Here is a 19,100-nt window from a genome sequence, read left to right as displayed (position 1 = left end):
CTTAGCTTGTCCTCTGGGATGAGAAAGGGACGGGGCCTCAGTAGGCCTCTCAGCAAAACAAGGAGTCGGGAGGTGGTTTCTGCATTCCCATCACTTCTGCTTTTATTTGGAAAAGAAGCTGTAGCAATAGTGGTTCCAACTGCTCCAGTCATTTGTCTCCGCTCCTCCCAGCTCTGGGGTCTAATTTAATTAGCTTTAAACACCTGTATGAAAAGTACTTTCCAGCTGTTAATAATAAAAGGGAATTGTGAATGAGATCCTTGGTTCATAAAGATCTTTAGAGGGGAAGAGTAGTGTAAGTCTAGGGAAGGGTATATGTTAGTTTCAGGATAAGTAAACTTAAAATGTAAAATATATATCACCATTTTAGAAGCGGGTTTTTAGGTTTGCTTTCTCCCCCTACTTTATTGGGGAGGACTTGCCATTGCTTTTATCAATTGCTTGCTAGCCATGGGTGCCAACTAACTTCTTCAATTGAAGGCCGGAGGATCATGTCTGGTTCCAGGAGCCGCTTGAGCAGGTCCTGGCATTCGGTCGAGATTCCCAGATGAGTGGGGAAGGACACTCCCTTCTGCTGCTGCCACAGCATCTTGGGGATGTCTGTGTCGTCAAAAGGTAGGCTGGCGCAGAGCATGACATACAAGACCACGCCCATGCTCCAGATATCACCCTTCTTGCTGTCATGGGGAATACCCTGCAGCACCTCAGGGGCGGCATAGGCTGTGCTGCCACAGAAGGTTTGACTCAGCTCCCGGCGTGACTTGGGCACCACCTTGGCAAAGCCAAAGTCAGTCAACTTCAGGTTGAAGCCCTGCAACAAGGCGTTCTCACATTTGAGGTCTCGGTGGGCCACGCCACAGCCATGGCAGTAGCGGATGGCCTCGACCATCTGGCGGAAGAGGGCCTTGGCCCGGCTCTCAGGCAGTGGCCCCCCATTCAGCACACAGTCAAAGACATCCCCGCCCTCAGCCAGCTCCATCACCAGGTAGATCTTCCCATCGGCAGACTCCAGCATCTCATACACCCGGATGATGTTCTTGTGGTCCAGGGTACGGACGATCTGGAGCTCCCGGGGCAGGAATCTCTGGATAAACTCTGAGGAAACATGGGAAGGAGAGAGTCCTGACTTTGTCTTCCAGCCTTCGGTCTACCACCCACTATGGCTGGTGGTTCCTTTACTTCCTTAGTAGTCTCAAAAGTGCCTAGCAGCCAGAACATTGCAAAGAATTTACATTTATTTTGGTAGTTAATACATTGTCATAAGAACTCTTCCCTGCCAACTTAAAAGGATTAGCATAAGCAGTCCTTGAAACTTCAGATATCAAAGTGTTGGGGTAGAGGGATGGAATCTCAGGCCCAATAGCCAGAGTGGAGAGCCAGTTCCTCCCACCAGTGCCTACTGACTAGTTCTTTCCTGGAGCCGGAGCTTCCCCTTTCCCATCTCTACCTGTCTTAGCACCAGGTCCTGCCCTCCACTAGCCCTAGCAATGGCCTCTGCCAGTCTGACCCCTCCTAGAATAGATGTCCCAGGATTCTTCACCTTGAATCTTAGTCTTGGGTGCTGTTGGACTCCCACATCCCGCTATTTCTCACCCCCAGACCATAGTCTGGCTCCCTTTCCTGGGCTCCCAACTAAAGGAGAAGGAATGTTCTAAAGGAACATTCCCAACTAAAGGAGAAGGAATGTTTCCTTCCTCCCCCCTTCAGAGAGGTCCAAGCTCACCTTCTGGCCCTCCCATCTTGTCTATAATTTTAATTGCCACTTTTCTTTGGTGTTTTTTGGAAAATGCTTCTTTGACTTTTGAGTAGGTCCCTTCCCCAATGGTCTTGCCCAGCTGGTACCCATTGGAGAGCAGAAATTCCTCCATGCTGTCTAGCGCCTTCTATCACCCTCTCAGCTCATGCTGCCTCGCAGAGGCAGCGCTACTCCACCATCGCCCTCGGCCTGCTCCTTTTCCTCCCAAGGACTTCATCCACAGCCGCCTCCAGCGCTAGAACATTCTCCGTCCGGACACAGCCACGGGTGGTGGGGAGGGAGAGGGTCAGACATTTTAAAACTCTAGCCCAATTGTGATGTAAATGCTGTGTGACCCTTGGCCAAAATGGGCAGTAGCCCTACCTTCCCGCACCACACCTGCAAAACAGCCTGGGCTAGGTCCCCGCCGCCGGGCCCGGCGGTGAGATGCAGCCCTGCCCCCGAGAGCGCGGGGGGTGTGTATTGGGGTTCGGGAGTGCCACGCTCCCCGGTGTGGATGCTGCCTCTCGGCAGGCCGCCCTTGACCCCAGTGCCTCCATCGTGGGGGGCCCGGATGTCCAGACGCAATGGCCAAGTCCTGGGACCCCGGATCGGGTATGCACCAAGTGCTGAGGCGGCCCCGGGTTCCCGGGCAGAGGAACGGGCTCTGTGAGGTCACAATGCCGCCCTTCCACTGGAGGCCACGGCCGGGGAGCGCCGCAGACACCTGCCCGGCTCCGCCTGGACCGGAGCGTCCTCCCGCGGCCTGGGCTCAGGCAGCTGCTTCCAGCCTGGGACCGGCCTCGGCCTCGGCCTCGGCCTCCGGCAGGTGAGCCACCGCCCAGGGGGCGCCCGGCGGCCCGCGCAGAGCGCCTGGGGCCTGGACATGAGTGCCCAGGAGCCCCCGCAGGGTCGACGATTCCCCATTGAGGCCGGAGACTCCCCTGGCCTTGCCGCCGCCCCCGAGGCCCAGGACAGCCCGGAGCCGGTCACTACCGAGCACAACCCTGTCAGGTGAGGCCGGCGCCCGGCGGGCCCCGCCCCGCACCCCAGCTCCCACCCCGCCCCCAACTCGGGCCTCGGATGATCCCCGGGGCGCCCCCACAGCTCGGGGGCCCGGCCTGCCGGCCTCAGCGGCCCTGTCCGCGCCGCTTTCCTCAGGCCGCTGCGTCGCTGCCCTGGCTGCCACTGCCTGACGCTGCTGCACGTGCCCATCGACGTCTACCTGGCCATGGGCGGGAGCCCGCGGGCCCGCGCCACCTGAGCGCGCCTGCGCACGGCGGCTCCGCGGGAGCCGGGCTGGAAGAGGCCCGACGAGGCCCGCTGCGGGCCACCACGCCGAGGTCGCACGCGCCGAGCACGAGACAATGATGCACATTTTAAAATAAAAGAATGATGCACATTTTAATAAAGCACAGCATAAACTGTTCTTTCCACTCCGGGCTGGCCGTGTGTGTCTGTCCGTCGGTTCCGGCAGAGTGCAGTAGCACCTTCCTTTAGCTCTGACCGCCTCCTGCCTTGGCCCCTGCCCTTGCGACCCCGCCCTTCTGCACCAGCCTGTGCTACCCTCCGTCCCCAAGTAATTGCTGGGCAGATGTCAGCTTAGAACAGAAAGAGACTTCAGGCTAGGAATGTGGCTTAGTGGTACAGTGCTTGCCTTGCATGCATGAAGCGGTGGGTTCCATTCCTCAGCACCGCATCAACAGGAAAAGCTGGAAGTGCGCTGTGGCTCAAGTGATAGAGTACTAGCCTTGAGCAAAAAGAATCTCAAGGACAGGGGCTGGGAAGGTGGCTCAGTGGTAGAGCGCTTGCCTTGCATGCATGAGGCCCTGGGTTCGATTCCTCAGCACCATATAAGCAGAAAAAACAAAAGCCGGAAGTGGCGCTGTGGCTCAAGTGGTAGAGCGCTAGCCTTGAGCTGAAGAGCTGAGGGACAGCGCCCAGGCCCAGAGTTCAGGCCCCATGACCCGACCCAAAAAAAAAAAAAGAATCTCAAGGACAGTGCTCAGGCCCTGAGTTCAAGCCCCAGGACTGGCAAAAACAAAAACAAAGAGACTACCATACAATGCCCATGTCATTCTCCCATGATGGAATTGTATTTCGTGTTTTTGTTTTTGGCCCTCCAGCTTGCCAGACCAATTCTCTTATCACATGAACTACACCCTAGCCTTCTAGAATTAGGTTTTGCAACCTTCTGTTTTGCAGTACTTGTAGCTTTGTGTGCTAGTCCTGAGGCTTGAACTCAGGACCTGGGTGCTGCTCCTGAGCTTTTTTGCTCAAGGCTAATGCTCTAATACTTGAGCCATATCTCCGTTTCTTGCTTTTTTGGTGGTTAGTTGGAGATGCATCTCACAAATTTTTCTTCCCCTGGCTGGCTTCGAATAGCAATCCTCAGATCTCAGCCTCCTGAGTAGCTAGGATTACAGGCATGAGCTACTAGCGCCTGCTAGCATCCATGACTTTGGTGTTGAGGTTCGAGATTGCACAAAAGTGTTTTGACTTTTGGTTTCCCAGGTTGGGTAAAGAGGTCATTGGGAAAACCTTGGCTTCATTTCTTGGTTTTCAGGGGAAGGTCTTGCTCTAAAACCCCCAGATGATGGGCAATGCTGGTATACTCCTCATATTAATGCCTTAAGATCCACAGGCAAGCCTGTTGACACCAAGGCTGCCCAGGTGTGGTAGTGTTTAAGCTGAGCAATTTCCAGTTTTGCTACCAGGAGCTTGTATATGTTTTTTAGTATTGGAAAAAAAAAATGGACCCACAGATCAAGTCATTTGCCCGCTGAGATCCAAGTACAATTCACTCATCATCTCTTCCCTAACCCACACAGGGTAGAAATCCAAGCTCTCCATTAGTGCACTTCAGATCCTGTGGTCACTAAAACACTTTTTTTTTTTCTTGTCCATGGGGCTTAAACTTAGGGTTTGGGTGCTGTCCCTGAGCTTTTCTACTCAAGGCTAGTACTCTACCACTTTGAGCCACAGTACCACTTTTGGCCTTTTCTGTTTATGTGGTACTGAGGAATTGAACCCAGGGCTTCATGCATGCTAGGCAAGCACTCTACCACTAAGCCACATTTCCAGCCCCTTTCTCCTTTTTGATAGTGTGCCACTATGTACCTCAGGCTGTCCTCTAACTTGTGGTCTTCTTGCCTCTGCCTCTCAAGTGCTGGGATTTAGATATGTACTACCAGGCCTTTAGCCAGAGTCTTTATGAACCTGGGTGCTAACCCAGGCTTTATTTGCTCAAGGCTAGTGCTCTACTACTTGAGTCACAGCTCCATCTCCAGATTTTTATGGTTAGTTGGAGATGAGTCTCGTAGACTTTGTTGTTGTTGTTGTTGTTGTTGGTCGTGGGGCTTGAACTCTGGGCTTGGGTGCTGTTCCTGTGCTCTTCAGCTCAAGGTGAGCGCTCTACCGCTTGAACCACAGTGCCACTTCCAGTTTCTGGTGGTTTATTGGAGATAAGAGTTTCACAGACTTTTCTGCCCGGGCTGGCTTTGAACCGCAATCCTCAGCTCTCAGCCTCCCGAGTAGCTAGGTTTATAGGCGTGAGCCACTGGTGCCAGGCTTTTTCTCTTTTAATCTCTCTCCTTTCCCTTCGCTACTGTTCTTGGTCCTTGGTTTGTTTTTGGTTTGTTTTTTTAAAGGAAACTGATCTTGCCAGTGGGGGCCAGACCCTGGGGCCCCAGGTAGAGTGAGCATTGTGGGTACAATCCAGAAGCAGAAGGACAAGTTCAAGGAATTCAGTTTTTACTAAAACACTCCAGGCCCATCCCCAGTGCTGAGAGACCCATCTAATGCGAAGGATCAGGAATGGCTTAATAGAAAAGAAGCTAGATTAGGAACACTTAAAGAAACAGGCTGAGGAATTCGAACTTTGTAGGTGACAAAGTATCAGGCTCCAATCTGTGTCATTTCATTCTCCTATTTCTCTTCTGTTCCTTTGTCTTCTTTCCTTCTGCAAAAGCGCAAGTTCAAGTCGTGCCTCTCCCATTTTCTAACTGTACAACATCATACTGATTTTCTAAGTCTCTCTTAAGCCTCCATTAAGTCTCTCTTAAGCCTCCATTTTTAGATCTGGAAAATGGAGCTAAAGTTACCTTCTGCAACAATGAGGCAATCCCTGGGACAGCCCCTTGAAGAAAGAGGTGGAGACTGCTGTTATGCCAATTTGTAGCTACAGGGGGCAGTAAAGAGCCAGCCAGCCTAGGACACCGATATCTCCCTCCCTCCCCCCCCCCCCCCCCCCCCCCCAGGGCTGGGTGAAGGCCAGCTCTGCAGGAGACAGGGGAAACCCTCTTGCCTTGATCTGTCAACTTCCTAACAGTTCTGCTCAGGAGCCTAAGGATGTTTCTAAAAGGAGGGGCATTTTGAGAAGACAGAACTACCTCTGTCATCTGAAGGGTAAAACTATCCGCTGACTCCGGTGCAGGACCTCCAGGCCTCAGCCTTATTTTCCGGGCCTGAGCAATGAGGAGGGACCAGCAACAGAGGATTTTTGAATCACTGCCTTCCCTGACTTCTCTCTCAGACATTTCATTAGACAGCCCCTCCCTAAGAGACCCCCTTTTAGAAGAAGGGGGCGAAGTACAGATGGACCCCCCACGTTTCCATGGAGATGGCAGGGAAAGGGTTGCTGTATCACCATGGCAACAATTGACGTCAGCACTACCCTTTCCCATTGCTTGATATGAGAGGGGGGCAGCCACCCCAACCATCAGCAAATCCCCCACAAAGCCTCCTCCCCTTGCTGAGCCAATCAGCCAAGGGGTGGACAAGCTTAATATAGCACAAGAGGTAAAAGCACAGACTCTGATGTCAGTCAAACCTTGGTTCAAATCTTCACTCTGCCTCATTTGAGCTGTGTGAATTTCAGCAAGTTCTTTAACCCCTTGGCTCCTGGGTTGGATGGGGATGAGCCAGCCTCTGAGGGTAGGGTGAGCACTGCTGAGGCTCCACTCACAGGACAGACACATTGACATTAGCTGACAATCTTTCTGACCTGTTTGAAGGGTTGTGGCCTTTCAGTCCCTAGTGAGGGCCCCAAGACTTCCAAGGACTGGGCCTCAGGGTTTGAACATCCCAGGGCTGGGGTCTTCATTGAGGCCAGAGTGGGAATTCAAGGCTGAAGCCCCACCATATTGGGGTTCAAACCTGACTTTCTTCTCCCTGCTGCCTAGTACAGGCCTTCTCAGCAGTCTCTGGCCTCTTAAGCATTAGAAGAAGGATGGACAGTGAAAGCAGTGGACATCAGCCCCATACCAGGTAGAATAGGGGCTGAGCATCACAGGAAACTGGTGACCAGGCCCCACCACCCTTGAAGTGTAAGAATGGAGTCACTCTCATTCCCTCCCTCTTCCCCAACCCCCAGTCCAGGCAACCACAATTCATTTTGCCCCAAGTCCACTGCCACCACCTGAGCGAGGCCCCGGTTACTACCCATCAGATGCCTCTGGGAATTCCATAACCAATCTCTCCTTGTCCTTCCTCAATTGATTCCTCTGATCCTGAATTACATAATTCATAAAGACCATAACCCCAGCCATGCCACTCCTTTGTTGAAATCTCATCAATACCTTGTCCAACCACATTGGAACAACACTCAGTGCCTCACAAAGTATCCTTCCTACCTTTTTTTTATTTTTTTGCCAATCCTAGAGCTTGAACTCAGGGCCTGGGCACGGTCCCTGAGCTTCTTTTGCTCAAGGCTAACACTACCACTTGAGCCACAGTGCTACTTCCGGCCTTTTCTGTTTATGTGGTAACTGAGGAATTGAACCCAAGGCTTCGTACATGCTGGACAAGCACTCTACCAAGCCCCATTTCCAGCCCATCCTTTCCACCTTTAAGCACCTGTGCCTTCTGCCTGGAACAGTTTCCCTGGGAACTCCAATTACCTCTCAGGTTGCCACCAGCTGTCACTTGTCAGAGTGGACTCCTTCCAGAGTACCTGCCTCCCATTCCACTCTCCTCCCATCCTCTCCTGGAGCATTGGCTGTCTCACATGTTGCTGATCCCTGTTTAATGCTGTCTGGACTCACTGAGAGCAGGGCTATGTCATATTCCTCCTTGCATCAGGAACCTTCAAATTAGACTAGCTAGTGAATGGCTACTTGATAAGCCCATAGACTTCACAGTGCAGCCATGGTGCTGTGGAAAGAACTAGCAGGACTACCTGGCCTGGCTAGGGAGTGGGTATGGCTCTGATTAAGAAACTGACACTCAGATGAGGAAAACTTAAGAGCAGAAAGTGTTCTTGCACTGGGATTGTGTGTGATCTGGAACTGAGGAAACTGCAAGGGGATATAGAATATACCCATGTTTTGGAAGGACAAACCTAGCTGCCCTGTTGAGACAGCCAATAGGAGATCTAAATAGAGAGAAGTCAGCTGGGAAGGTGGCTCAGTGGTAGAGTGCTTGCCTTGCATGCATGAGGCCCTGGGTTTGATTCCTCAGCACCACATAAGCAGAAAAAGCCAGAAGTGGTGCTGTGGCTCAAGTGGTAGAGCGCTAGCCTTGAACTGAAGAGCTGAGGGACAGCACCCAGGCCCAGAGTTCAGGCCCCATGACCAGCAAAAAAAAAACAAAAAAAAGGAAGTAATGTTAGATATGTCCCTGAGAGGGCAGGGTTTCTTGAATATGGATAGAAGGAGATGGGCCAAGTCTAGAACAAACCCAGATTTCTGGTTCAGGCACCTAGAAAATAACCAAACGGGGGAACATGGGGAAGAGCAGGTGTGGGGTATGATTCCTGTGAGGTGGGCCCTCCAGCGGAGACCTTCAGGAGATAGGTATGGAGTGGAAGAGAGGGGGCTGGGCTGAAGCACAGAAATGTTTCTGACAGAGGCTGAAGGCATGGGAACCATGAGTCTCCCAGGCACAGACTTGTCCAGAGCCCCAAAACAGCCACGATTGCCCAGTGAGCAGAGAGTGAGCATCTTGCAACATTGCAACAGCTGGTAAGATAGCAAGAAAATTAAGAGGGCACAGTGTCCCGAAAACAAGGGCCCCAAAGTATTTCAAACAGGAGGGAGTTTTTGACTGGGTCCAAGTCTGCCTCTGCTGAAGGATCAAGTCAGATAAAGAATCACAAGCATCCCTTAGCTTTAGCAGCTAGGAGGTCAGGGGTGACCTTGAGGAACTGTTCGGTGGAATGGTGGGGGAGGAAGTCAGATTGCAAGGGGTCAGACAAAGAAGGAGAAACAAACTCTGTCAAGAATTCTGGCTGTAAAAGTAGTTGGAGCAGGGTGTGAGGTCAAGGAGGGTTTTCTGTTCTTTCAAAGATAGGCAAACTGGAGCTTGCTTGTTTGCTGTTGGTAAAGAGCCATCAGGGAGGGATAGGTTGAAAATGGGAAAAGGGGATTGGAGGAGGGAGATTCCCCCAAGGAAGGAAAAGAGATTAGATTCCTAAATATGGCTGCACAATTGGTGGGGGTGGGGACAAGCCAGGGCCTGTGCTGGGCTCTGGGGGCTCAAAACAGCTGCCCACTATCCCTGGCAGCCAGGGTGAGTCACTGGGGGGGAAATAGCCCAAACTGGCAGTGTGGGAAAAGGAGCTGGGCCAGCAAATTCCTCAGGATCCCCAGGGGGTCAAGGAGTAGAGCCCAGCCTGGGCTGGGAGCCCTGAACCCCATTCTCTGAGTAGCACAGGGCCATACATGGGCGGGGTGGGGCGGGGTGGGGTGGGGGGCGCACACTACTTACAGGTTTAGGTAGGTTTGTCAGAAGCTTGGGTTTTACTTTTGTTTCTCTCTACTTCTCTTCGAACCTCAGTTTCTGCTTTAGTCAAGAGTGAGTCAAATCAGACCAAGGATTTTTAACTTTTTTTGAGAGGAAGCATTTTCTATTCTTTCCAAACATATGTGTGCTTGGAAGTTTACAGACTGCTAAGGAGGGGACTATGAAGAGTGGGTTTCCTAGCTGAGCACCGAGGCTCACGCCTGTAATCCTAGCTTCTCAGGAGGCTGAGATACGAGGATCATGGTTCAAAGCCAGCCCAGGCAGGAAAATCTGTGAGACTTTTATCTCCAATAAACTAACAGAAAACCGAAGTGGCACTGTGGCTCTGGTGGTAGAGCTCTCACCTTGAGCTGAAGAGCTCAGGGACAGTGCCCAGGCCCAGAGTTCAAGCCCTACAATCCAGGGGGAAAAAAAGAGTAGTTTCCTCTGAGGATTCTGTCCAGGGTGGGAAAGTAGAGGCTGGAGGCCCCTGGATAAGAGGGGGAAGTGGAATTCTCTCAGTGGAGATCTTTTTGCTTTCACTGCCTCTGCTGAGTGCTCTACCTCCTGAGCCGGAGCACCACTTCTGGTTTTCTGGTGGTTAATTGGAGATAAATCTCACAGATTTTCCTGCCAGGCTGGCTTTGAACCATGATCCTCAGATCTCAGCCTCCTGAGTAGCTAGGATTACAGGCATGAGCCACCAGCGCCTGGCAGGTGGGATGTATCTCTGGGGAACTTGAAGATCTGGTGATCAGTGGGGCTGATGTGGCTGGTAGAGATAAACTTCAGACTAGGCCCAACCCCACACCAGCTCTGTCCCAACCCTCTCAGCTCCTGGCCCCCTCTGCCGGCTGATGCCGCCTGCTAAAAACAGTGCACCTGGGGTGGGGGACACACAGGGCTTTCAGACCTGCCCCTCCATGCCCAGATATTAAAGAGGCCAAAACTGGGACAAGAGGGCTGGACACCATGCTCTTCACCGAGGCTGCCCACTTCATGGTGGATTTTCTTCTGTCTGGCTGAGGGGCCCACAGGAGGGCAGGGGTGAGATAAAGCCCCCATGGCCTAGGTCCTCGGGAAGGTGGCGGTGGGGGTCCCTCAATCTCCTTCCCAATCTCCATCCTTCTAAACTGACCAGATCCACCCTGATCCATGCCCGGCTTCGTCAACCCCAGGTGACCTTCAGGCCTTCTGGGGTGACCGTTGCCTGACCCCCCCAGAGAAGGCCCCAGGCCACGCCCCCACACCACCTGGACCAGGAGCTGTTTCTAGGGCAGGGGGATGGAGGGCGGTGTGCAGGGGCGGGGAGGAAGCTTGCTGGAGCCCAGCGGTCTCCCGCAGCATGGGTGACTACTGATTGAGCCCGCAATGGCACAGCCAGCCGGGCGCTGCCCGGCGCCGACCGGCGCGCAAACTGCTGCTGCAGCCGGGGACCACCAGCCGGGCTGGCGTGCGGCCCACACACTGGCCCAGCGGCTATGGCGCGCCGCCGCCGTGCTTCTTGGGAGCGCGAGCGGAGGGCGGAGCCCTGGTGGGCGTGGTCCGTTGAGGGCGTGGTCCGTTGAGGGCGTGGTCCGATGTGGGCGTGGTCTGATGAGGGGGTGGATACCAACAGGCGTGGGAGCGAAGGGGCGAGGCGGGGCGGGATGGAGGGGGTGAAGACCCAGAAGGTTTGGAATCCTAGTCTCTACCTTGTCTACCCGTGGCTCCCTGCTGCAGGTGGAAGTACCGGTGGCAGAACGTTAACTACCGGTACCTGGGCAAAAGGAAGAGACGCCTAAGGCCCTTGAGAACTAGTGAGGGGCGGGGATACAGAGGGAGTGGTCTGAGAGCGGGCAGAGCTAGCTGGGGGTATGGAGAAGGGCCAGGTGGAGCTAAAGTTGTCACCTGCAGATTTGGTCAGAGGTCAGGGGACGCAAAGCAGTTGAATCCTAGTGGGAGGCACCCTGCCTGTAAACCTAAAGGGGTTAGTAAAGGATTTGGGCCAGATGCCGGGGGCTCACACCCATAATCAGGAGGCTGGGATCTGAGAATCTAGGTTTAGAGTCAGACCAGGCATTTAACTCCTGAGACTTGAATTCTAGGCCTGGGCACTGTCCCTGAGCTTCTTTGCTCAAGGCTAGCACTCTACACTTGAGCCACAGTGCCACTTCCGGCTTTTTCTGTGTATGTGGTACTGAGGAATGGAACCCAGAACTTCATGCATGTTAGGCAAGCACTCTACCACTAAGCCACATTCCCAGCCCTGTCCCAGGTTTATACATCAACTTAATCACTGGTACACATTCATAGAGTAGTTGAAGTACTCCTGGAGCTTGAACTCTGGGGAGCCATCAAAACAGGTCGGAGACAAACTGCATGGTGTGTGAGAAGATCAGAGGTGGGCCAAGTGCTCTTTACCTGGGATGGGCAGAGATTTTGTTTTGCTGACAGGTCTAGACAGTGCCAGATACATGGTGGAGCTCCATAATGTTGAATGAGTTACTGGGTTGGTCAAGAGGGTCTGTCTGAAGAGCTGTCTTAAACTAGTCTTGAAGGATGCAGGTCTATTATTTCCAGTCCCTGAGAAGTTTGGGGGCTGGGAAGAGCAGAGTATGTATGGTTGGTAATCCCTTGCTTCTGGCTCTGTGATGGAGAATCTTATTGTTCTCTTTATTCCTATCTATTGTGTCTGTGATCTAAGGAGACCTAGCTTGGATTTAAACAGGGCCCCTCTTGGGTCCCCAAGGTATTTGCCAAGCTAATTCACTCCACTGGCCAACTCCGGACTGACCAGCAGGACCTAGCCATTCCCCTGGAAGCAACTCCTCCCCCAGCAACATTGGTCCCATGACCTAGGCCTTTGACGTAGGGCAGCATCCTGCAGCTGGGAAGGAAGTCTTTAGTCCTGTCTAACCACAGCCCCTGCTGAGGCAACCCAAGCCCTTTCCTTTCATTCTTGTGGGAAGAGGGGAGGAGATGGCTGGCTTGGACAAGGATCTAAGTAAAGACATGGCTCTGTGTGTGTGTGTGTGTGTGTGTGTCCCAAGTTGATAAACCTCAAAAGTCAAGGATAATCACTTGTATTAGTAGCTCCTCTCATATGTATTGTCTTATTAAATCCTTATTAAACCACTTTAAAGATGGAAACTCAGGGAGGTGCAGAGAGGGAAACAGTGGCAGAACTGGGGAACAGAAGACAGGTGTCTTGATAAAATAGCAATAACAAGCCAGGTGCAGGTGGCTAACTACTTAGGAGGCTGACATCTGAGGATCATACTTCGAAGCCAGCCTGGGAAGGAAAGTCCATGACATTCTTTTTTTTTTTTTTGGTAGGTCATGGGGCTTGAACTCTGGGCCTGGGCGCTGTCCTTCAGCTCTTCAGCTCAAGGAGAGTGCTCTACCACTTGAGCTACAACGCCACTTCCGGTTTTCTGGTGGTTTATTGGAGATAGGAGTTTCACGGTCTCTCCTGCCCGGGCTGGCTTTGAACCGCGATCCTCAGATCTCAGCCTCCTGAGTAGCTAGGATTACAGGCATGAGCAACCAGTGCCCGGCAAGTCCATGACATTCTTATCTCCAAGTAACCAACAGAAAAAAGTCATAAGTGGAGTTGTGGCTTAGGTGGTAGTGTACTAGCCTTGAGCACAAAAGCTCAGGGCAGTACCTGGGCCCTAAGTTCAAGGATCAGCACACACACATAAAGCAATAACAACAACTAGTATTTATTCCATACTTACTCTGCCAAGGACTATGTCCTCTTTGAGCCTCATCTCTGCCCTGTGAGGTAGGTGCCATCAATATCTGCATTGTCTTCAGAGGAGTCTGAGGCTCACAGCCATTGCATGACTCCTCCGAAGACACCATCGAGTTCATGTCAGAACTGGATTGGAATCCAGGCCTCCATTGTGCTTAGCTGTACTCCTAATAGCCTGGGGCTCCACAGGAGTGTCACATGCCCCTATTTTCCAGGGATTTGGGGACACAGGCTTCATTCAGGCTCTTTGCAGGATGATCCCAAAGTAGATTTGTGTCAAGCCAGGGATGAGCAGGAAGATGGCACCATCCAAGGTCCTCTCTCCTTCTCTCTGGATGAAGATCAACGTTTCCCTCCTGGACCTTCTGAATTTCTGCCCTTCATGCTCCCAGTAAAAGAGCTCCTGCCTCTCTTAGGCTGACTCCACTTTCTTGGGAATATAATCTGTTTTGTTTCCATTGACATACTCTAAGCTGACTGAACCTACAGAGGTAGGGGCTGCTGTCCCCCGCTCTCTTGGCCCACACCACCTATCCCACTGTCCCACTTATGAACCCCCAGAAGGGTAAGTCAGTTCAGCCAGACCAGTTCTAGCTCTCCTACTTTCCTCACCACAGAAAGGAGAGACAGCTGAATAGAGTCTCAAGAGGGTGACAGTTTTGGGCACAGTGAATCCTCTGATTGGTCAGGAAAGATTTCCAGAGGGTGCTTTGAGCTGGTTCTTTTTTTTTTTTTTTTTTGCCAGTGCCAGGGCTTGAACTGTGGGCCTGGGCACTGTTCCTGAGCTGCTGCTGCTCCTGCTGCTGGTGCTTCTGCTACTGCTTCATCATCATCATCATCATCTTCTTCTTCTTTTTCTTCTTCTCCTTCTTCCTCTTCTTCCTCCCCTCCTCTTCCTTCTTCTTCTCCTCCTCCTCCTCCTCCTTCTTTTGTCGGTCGTGGGGCTTGAACTCTGGGCCTGAGCACTGTCCCTCAGCTCTTCAGCTCAAAGCTAGCACTCTACCACTTGAGCCACAATGCTGTTTCTGGTTTGCTGAGTGGTTTGTTGGAGATAAGAGTCTCACAGACTTTCCTGCCTAAGCTGGCTTTGAACTGTGATCCTCAGATTGCAGCCTCCTGAGTAGCTAAGATTACAGGCATGAGCCACCAGCACCTGGCCCCTAAGCTTCTTTTGCCCAAGACTAGCACCCTACCACTTGAGCCAAAGTGCCACTTTTTCTGTTTATATGGTACTGAGGAATCGAACCCAGGGCCTCGAGCATGCAAGGCAAGCGCTCTACCACTGAGCCACCTTCCTAGCCCCCTGTGCTTTCTCTTACCCACTGTTCCAGGTCAAATGTGGGACTGAAGCTGGCAGCAGTCCTACCCAAGGTGTGGCACAAAGGGGTGACTGACAAAGGAATGAGTCTTCAGGCTGCCACTCCGATGCCTCTGTTCAGTGGCCCATCCTCCCCAGTCCATAGACCCACTTCTCACCCATCCTTGGCCCTTTGTGGGACTCTCAATCACATAAACCTCTAACCACAGAGGTGGCCCATGAGAACAGATTGCCACTCCCAGCTCCCTTCCTCCACAAACAGCCCAGCTCCATCCCTGGGCTCTTTGTTCCCTGGACATCTCTCAAGTTAGGGCTACTATCGCCTTTTTTTGGGTCCAGTCCTGGGGCCTGAACTCTGGGCCTGGGCGCTGTCCCTCAGCTCTTCAGCTCAAGGCTAGCACTCTACGACTTGAGCCACAGTACCACTTCCAGCCTTTTTCTTTTTGCTTATATGGTGCTGAGGAATCGAACCCAGGGCCTCAGGCGTGCAAGGCAAGCGCTCTACCACTGAGCCACCTTCCCAGCCCCAGATCTATGTTTTTCTTACTCTACAATGAAGATTTCTCCCCATCCCAGACCTATAGAGCTAATGATATCCCAAAGCCTCCTCAAGTCAGCCTGCCCCAGCCAACCTCTATTTCCACACACACCCAATACTTTTCCTTAAGCCTTGCAGTGTGGGGTGGTTACTCCTCCACACTGGCCCCAGCCAGATCCTCAGCAGCATCCACTGCCTTTCTTCCTCACTCACATCCTGTCTGCTGCCCTGAACCCCTCCCCCTCTCCTTCACTTCTTATTTTCCTCTGCCTTCTAGCAGCATCTGACCGTGGATCTGGTCCCTCTGGAAACCATTTCTTCCTTCATCCTTGAGGACACCCCTTCCCCAGGCTCACTTCCTCCTCACTGGCCACCATTGAATCACCCAGGGGGCTCCCCTTCCCCAACCCCACAGCTCCATGGAGTCTTCTGTCTTGTTGAGCCACACTTGGCCTCTAGTAGATCTCATCAGTCCAAGGGCTTCAAGTTTGCGGTCACCTCCAGCTGTTACATTAACAGGAGACATCTCTGAAGTTCAGCCTCCATTATCCACTAGCTGCCAGCCTGCTGTCCCCAGGGGCCTATCTAAACATCTCCAACTTGGGCTCCAGGCCACACTCTTAGCCCAGCACTAAGAGCAGTGAAGAACACATGCCTCGGAGAGGATTGGGGTTGGCTGCCTCTCCCTGCCATTTTCCTTTGGGCCTCATCATCTCTGGCCTGGATTACTGCAGAGCGCCAAGCTCCTGTGGGGCAGAGAAAGAGGACAATTCAGCAGAGAAGACTGCCTGGGAAGAGGCAGGAAGGAGAAGGAGGCACGGCTAGGCTGGAAACCAGGCCATTTGGTAGGGATTATATTGGGAAGAACTTAGATGCAAGGTGCAGACTTGCTTCTAAGAGCCCTAGGGAACCACTGGAAGGCTTAAATCCAAAGGGGAGAATGTGTAATTTCACATTTTATTCACTCATTCATTCATTTGTTCCATTTGTCTTGTCAACAAATATTGGCTGGGGCACAACTCAGTCAGATAGGTATAACTCAGTGATAGAGTACTTGCCTAAATTCATGAGACCCTGGGTTCGATCTAGCACCCGGATGCTCAGATGTCTTTTTCTACTGGAAATTGACACTGAAATAGTAGGGAACACTTAGGGGCACAACTAAGGCCAGAGAGGCCAAGACTCAAGGCTCAGCCATGGGAAAAGAATAGTGCAGTGACTCATACCTCTAATCCCAGCTACTCAGGGAGCTGAGACTGAGGATCAGTTTGAGACTCTCATCTCCAATTAACCACCCCAAAAGCCAGAAGTAGAACTGTGGCTCAAAGTGGTAGAGCACTAGCCTTGAACAAAAAAGCTAAGGCACACTGTCCAGGTCCTGAGTTAAATCCCCAGAATACCACCCCCCCCCCCCCAATGTAGGGACTTGTCCAGAGTGACAAAGCAAAGCAGGAAGATAGCAATAGGAATAGCCCAGATCATCTGGGGGGAAGAGGCTGAAACAGGAGAGCTGAGGAGTGAAGCTACATCCTGTAGATGGAGGAGTGGGTAGGAGTGATTAGGGACAGGACAGGGAGAGAGCTTCGGTTTCCCTTTTGAAGGGACTTCCCCTTGGCTGGAAAGTTATAAGCAATCCACATTCTACTGCTAGGCCACTCCTTTCTCATAGACACAGGGAGTTGAAAAGAAGGGGTGGGGAGAGCAGAAGCCCAAGATGAATGGATTGGATTTCTGATGACCTCATCAACTCAGCGAAGGTAAGCAGGTAAGCTAGGAACACGGGCCTCATGGCTGTGGGGGAACCAAGCACCAGAGACAGCTCTACTGCAGGAGACTGATTGGACCCCCAGAGACAGCTCTACTGCAGGAGACTGATTGGACCCCATGTACTTTATGCATCAACCCATGTCCTACTCCCCCCTCTCTTCCTCACCACCTATTCTGCCTCCCACTCCAACCCCTTCCTACACTCCAGGGGAAGGGAAAGGGAAGGAGGAAACAGAAGATCTGGCAGGCTTAAAGTTCTGAATTTTCAGAATTCCTGTCCTTGTGATTTGATCACTGGATGCTGGGTCCCAAGGAGGGAATCCCTGAAGTGGCCCAAAGTCTATCTCTGAGTTCAAGGCCTTATCAATGGCAGGGAAGCTACAGACCAGGTACTGCTGGTGGCTAAGCCAGAACTCAGCAAATCCACGCCCATGAGGAGCCCTGGTTCTGGGAGTGAAGCCGTGGGAGTCCCTGCAGCTGCCTTGCTTCTCCTTGCCAAGCCCCTGACTGCCCTCTCAGCCTGAAGTGCCTTTCAGGATGGCTGGGCTTCAGCCAAGCACTACCAAACTATCAAGAGTTCTGGAAATTTCTACCAGTCCCCCCTCTTGCTCTGTTCCTATCAGCACTCTCCACTCCCTGGCCTCAGCTTCCTCTTCTCCAATGGGACCATCAGATGGTGCACAGCTCACCAGGTCCTGACGTAATAAGGTATAGAGAACAGTCAGAAGGGCAGGGCATACAGTAAGCTCTTAGTCAATGTTCACAGACATGAGTATTAGTATACATTGCTCCTTCCTACTTTGCTGTTCCTTTTTTTTTTTTTTTTTTTTTAAGGTACTGGTCCTTGAACTCAGGGCCTACCCAATCTCATTGAGCTTTTTTTTTTTGCATGTCTGGCACTCTACCTCTTGAGTCATACCTTCATTTACAGATTTTTAGTGGTTAATTGGAGATAAGTGTCACATGAACTTTCTTCCCTGAGTTGGCTTTAAATAATGATCCTCAGATCCCAGACTCCTGAGTTGCTAGGATTACAGGTGTGAGTCACTAGCAAGCTCCCACCTCCTTCCCACCTTCCTATGTCTTCCCCATGCACGGCTGGGCACTCTGAGGTCCTTCCTGTCTCTAGTCTGCTGGCCTCTTCCTGGCCCTGCTGCCTGCTCCACCCATGCAGTTCCTGCTTGTCCAGGTACTTCCTGGTGCTGCTGCCTGCACTCCTGGGCTGCAGTTACCCTCTTATTGGCAGCCACCAGAGGCCCAGATTTCCTGGGGCTGGTCCTGCCTTAAAACCTCTACAGCTATTGTCCCCATAAGGTCACTAGCCAGACTTTGGGCCCTGGCCTTTGGCTCAGGAAATGTGTGTATGTGTGGGCTAAAGCAGTGTTGACCTCAGTCTGCCTGCTGATATCCGCCGGATGGAATGTTCCCAGGGCCCCGCAAACTCAGTGAGTTTCAGCAACTTTCCAAGTTCTTCTGCCTCAGTCAATGGATCTGCTTCACTCAAAGAAATGCAGTGGTGGCATTGCTAACACCCCTCTTCTGTCCCCATGATCACAGTACCTAGTTAGTCTGAATCCTGGAATCCTCTGTCTCAAACCTTGCTCTAGACTAGGTCTTTCCCTCCACCCCAACTGCACATACCTGTCCTCTCTCCCCCTTATGGAGAGAGATAGGCAATGGCTTACCTCCTAGCTGCCTGGAAAACCCCTGAAAGCAGGGATCTTGGATGATTCGCTACTTAGCCACTCAAGCGTGAGCAGGAGGGACTGGAGTCTCTGAGACTATGAATCAGGTGCCTATCTTCTTACTGTACAGATAAGCACACTGATGGCTGAGAGGGCACTGGTGCACAGAGCAGGTGAGAGCAGGAAGAGGCCAAGCTCAGCAAGACCTGAGGACTCCAGGTGAAGCAGATGCTTTTCGTTTTGAGGCCTTTACACAGGCAAGTTCCTTCACCAGAAAGCCCATTCCTCCTCTGATTAGATACTCCCACCCATCCCTTACCAGGCATCTAATCTAGCCTCAGGTTCCCCAGGGCCTCAGCGGCCACACAGTGCCCTCTTCTTCAGGGGGCAATGTTCTCTGTTGTCCTTCCATTGTCCATCTTACACTGTATCTCTGCAGAGGCTCCAGGTTTCTTCTAGAAACTCTATTCCCTAGGTTCTGGGTCTGAGCCCTCCCTTACAGAGAATTGGAACAAGCCGGGCGCTGGTGGCTCACGCCTGTAATCCTAGCTACTCAGGAGGCTGAGATCTGAGGATCGCGGTTCAAAGCCAGCCCG

At 52.2% G+C, this 19,100-nt stretch overlaps 2 protein-coding genes across 2 annotated transcripts; one reads left to right on the top strand and one right to left on the bottom strand.

Annotated features, from left to right (window-relative positions):
- Positions 1 to 383: 383 nt before the first annotated feature.
- On the bottom strand, positions 384 to 2,626 carry Tssk3 (testis specific serine kinase 3). The gene is made up of 2 exons (XM_042676743.1): positions 1,724 to 2,626; positions 384 to 1,095 (listed from the first exon to the last, which is right to left on the bottom strand). The coding sequence occupies exons 1-2, from the start codon at positions 1,866 to 1,868 to the stop codon at positions 434 to 436; spliced, it is 807 nt and encodes a 268-aa protein (XP_042532677.1). The 5' UTR covers positions 1,869 to 2,626; the 3' UTR covers positions 384 to 433.
- Positions 2,323 to 2,999, top strand: Fam229a (family with sequence similarity 229 member A). The gene is made up of 3 exons (XM_042676752.1): positions 2,323 to 2,553; positions 2,604 to 2,749; positions 2,897 to 2,999. The coding sequence occupies exons 1-3, from the start codon at positions 2,323 to 2,325 to the stop codon at positions 2,997 to 2,999; spliced, it is 480 nt and encodes a 159-aa protein (XP_042532686.1).
- The last annotated feature ends 16,101 nt before the right edge of the window (positions 3,000 to 19,100 follow it).

This window comes from Dipodomys spectabilis, unplaced genomic scaffold (genome assembly GCF_019054845.1).
Source record: "Dipodomys spectabilis isolate Male_0828 unplaced genomic scaffold, ASM1905484v1 ptg000002l, whole genome shotgun sequence".
NCBI classification, from domain to species: domain Eukaryota; kingdom Metazoa; phylum Chordata; class Mammalia; order Rodentia; family Heteromyidae; genus Dipodomys; species Dipodomys spectabilis.
Note: the sequence above shows the minus strand (reverse complement) of the source record. Positions and strands in the feature narration are given on the sequence as shown.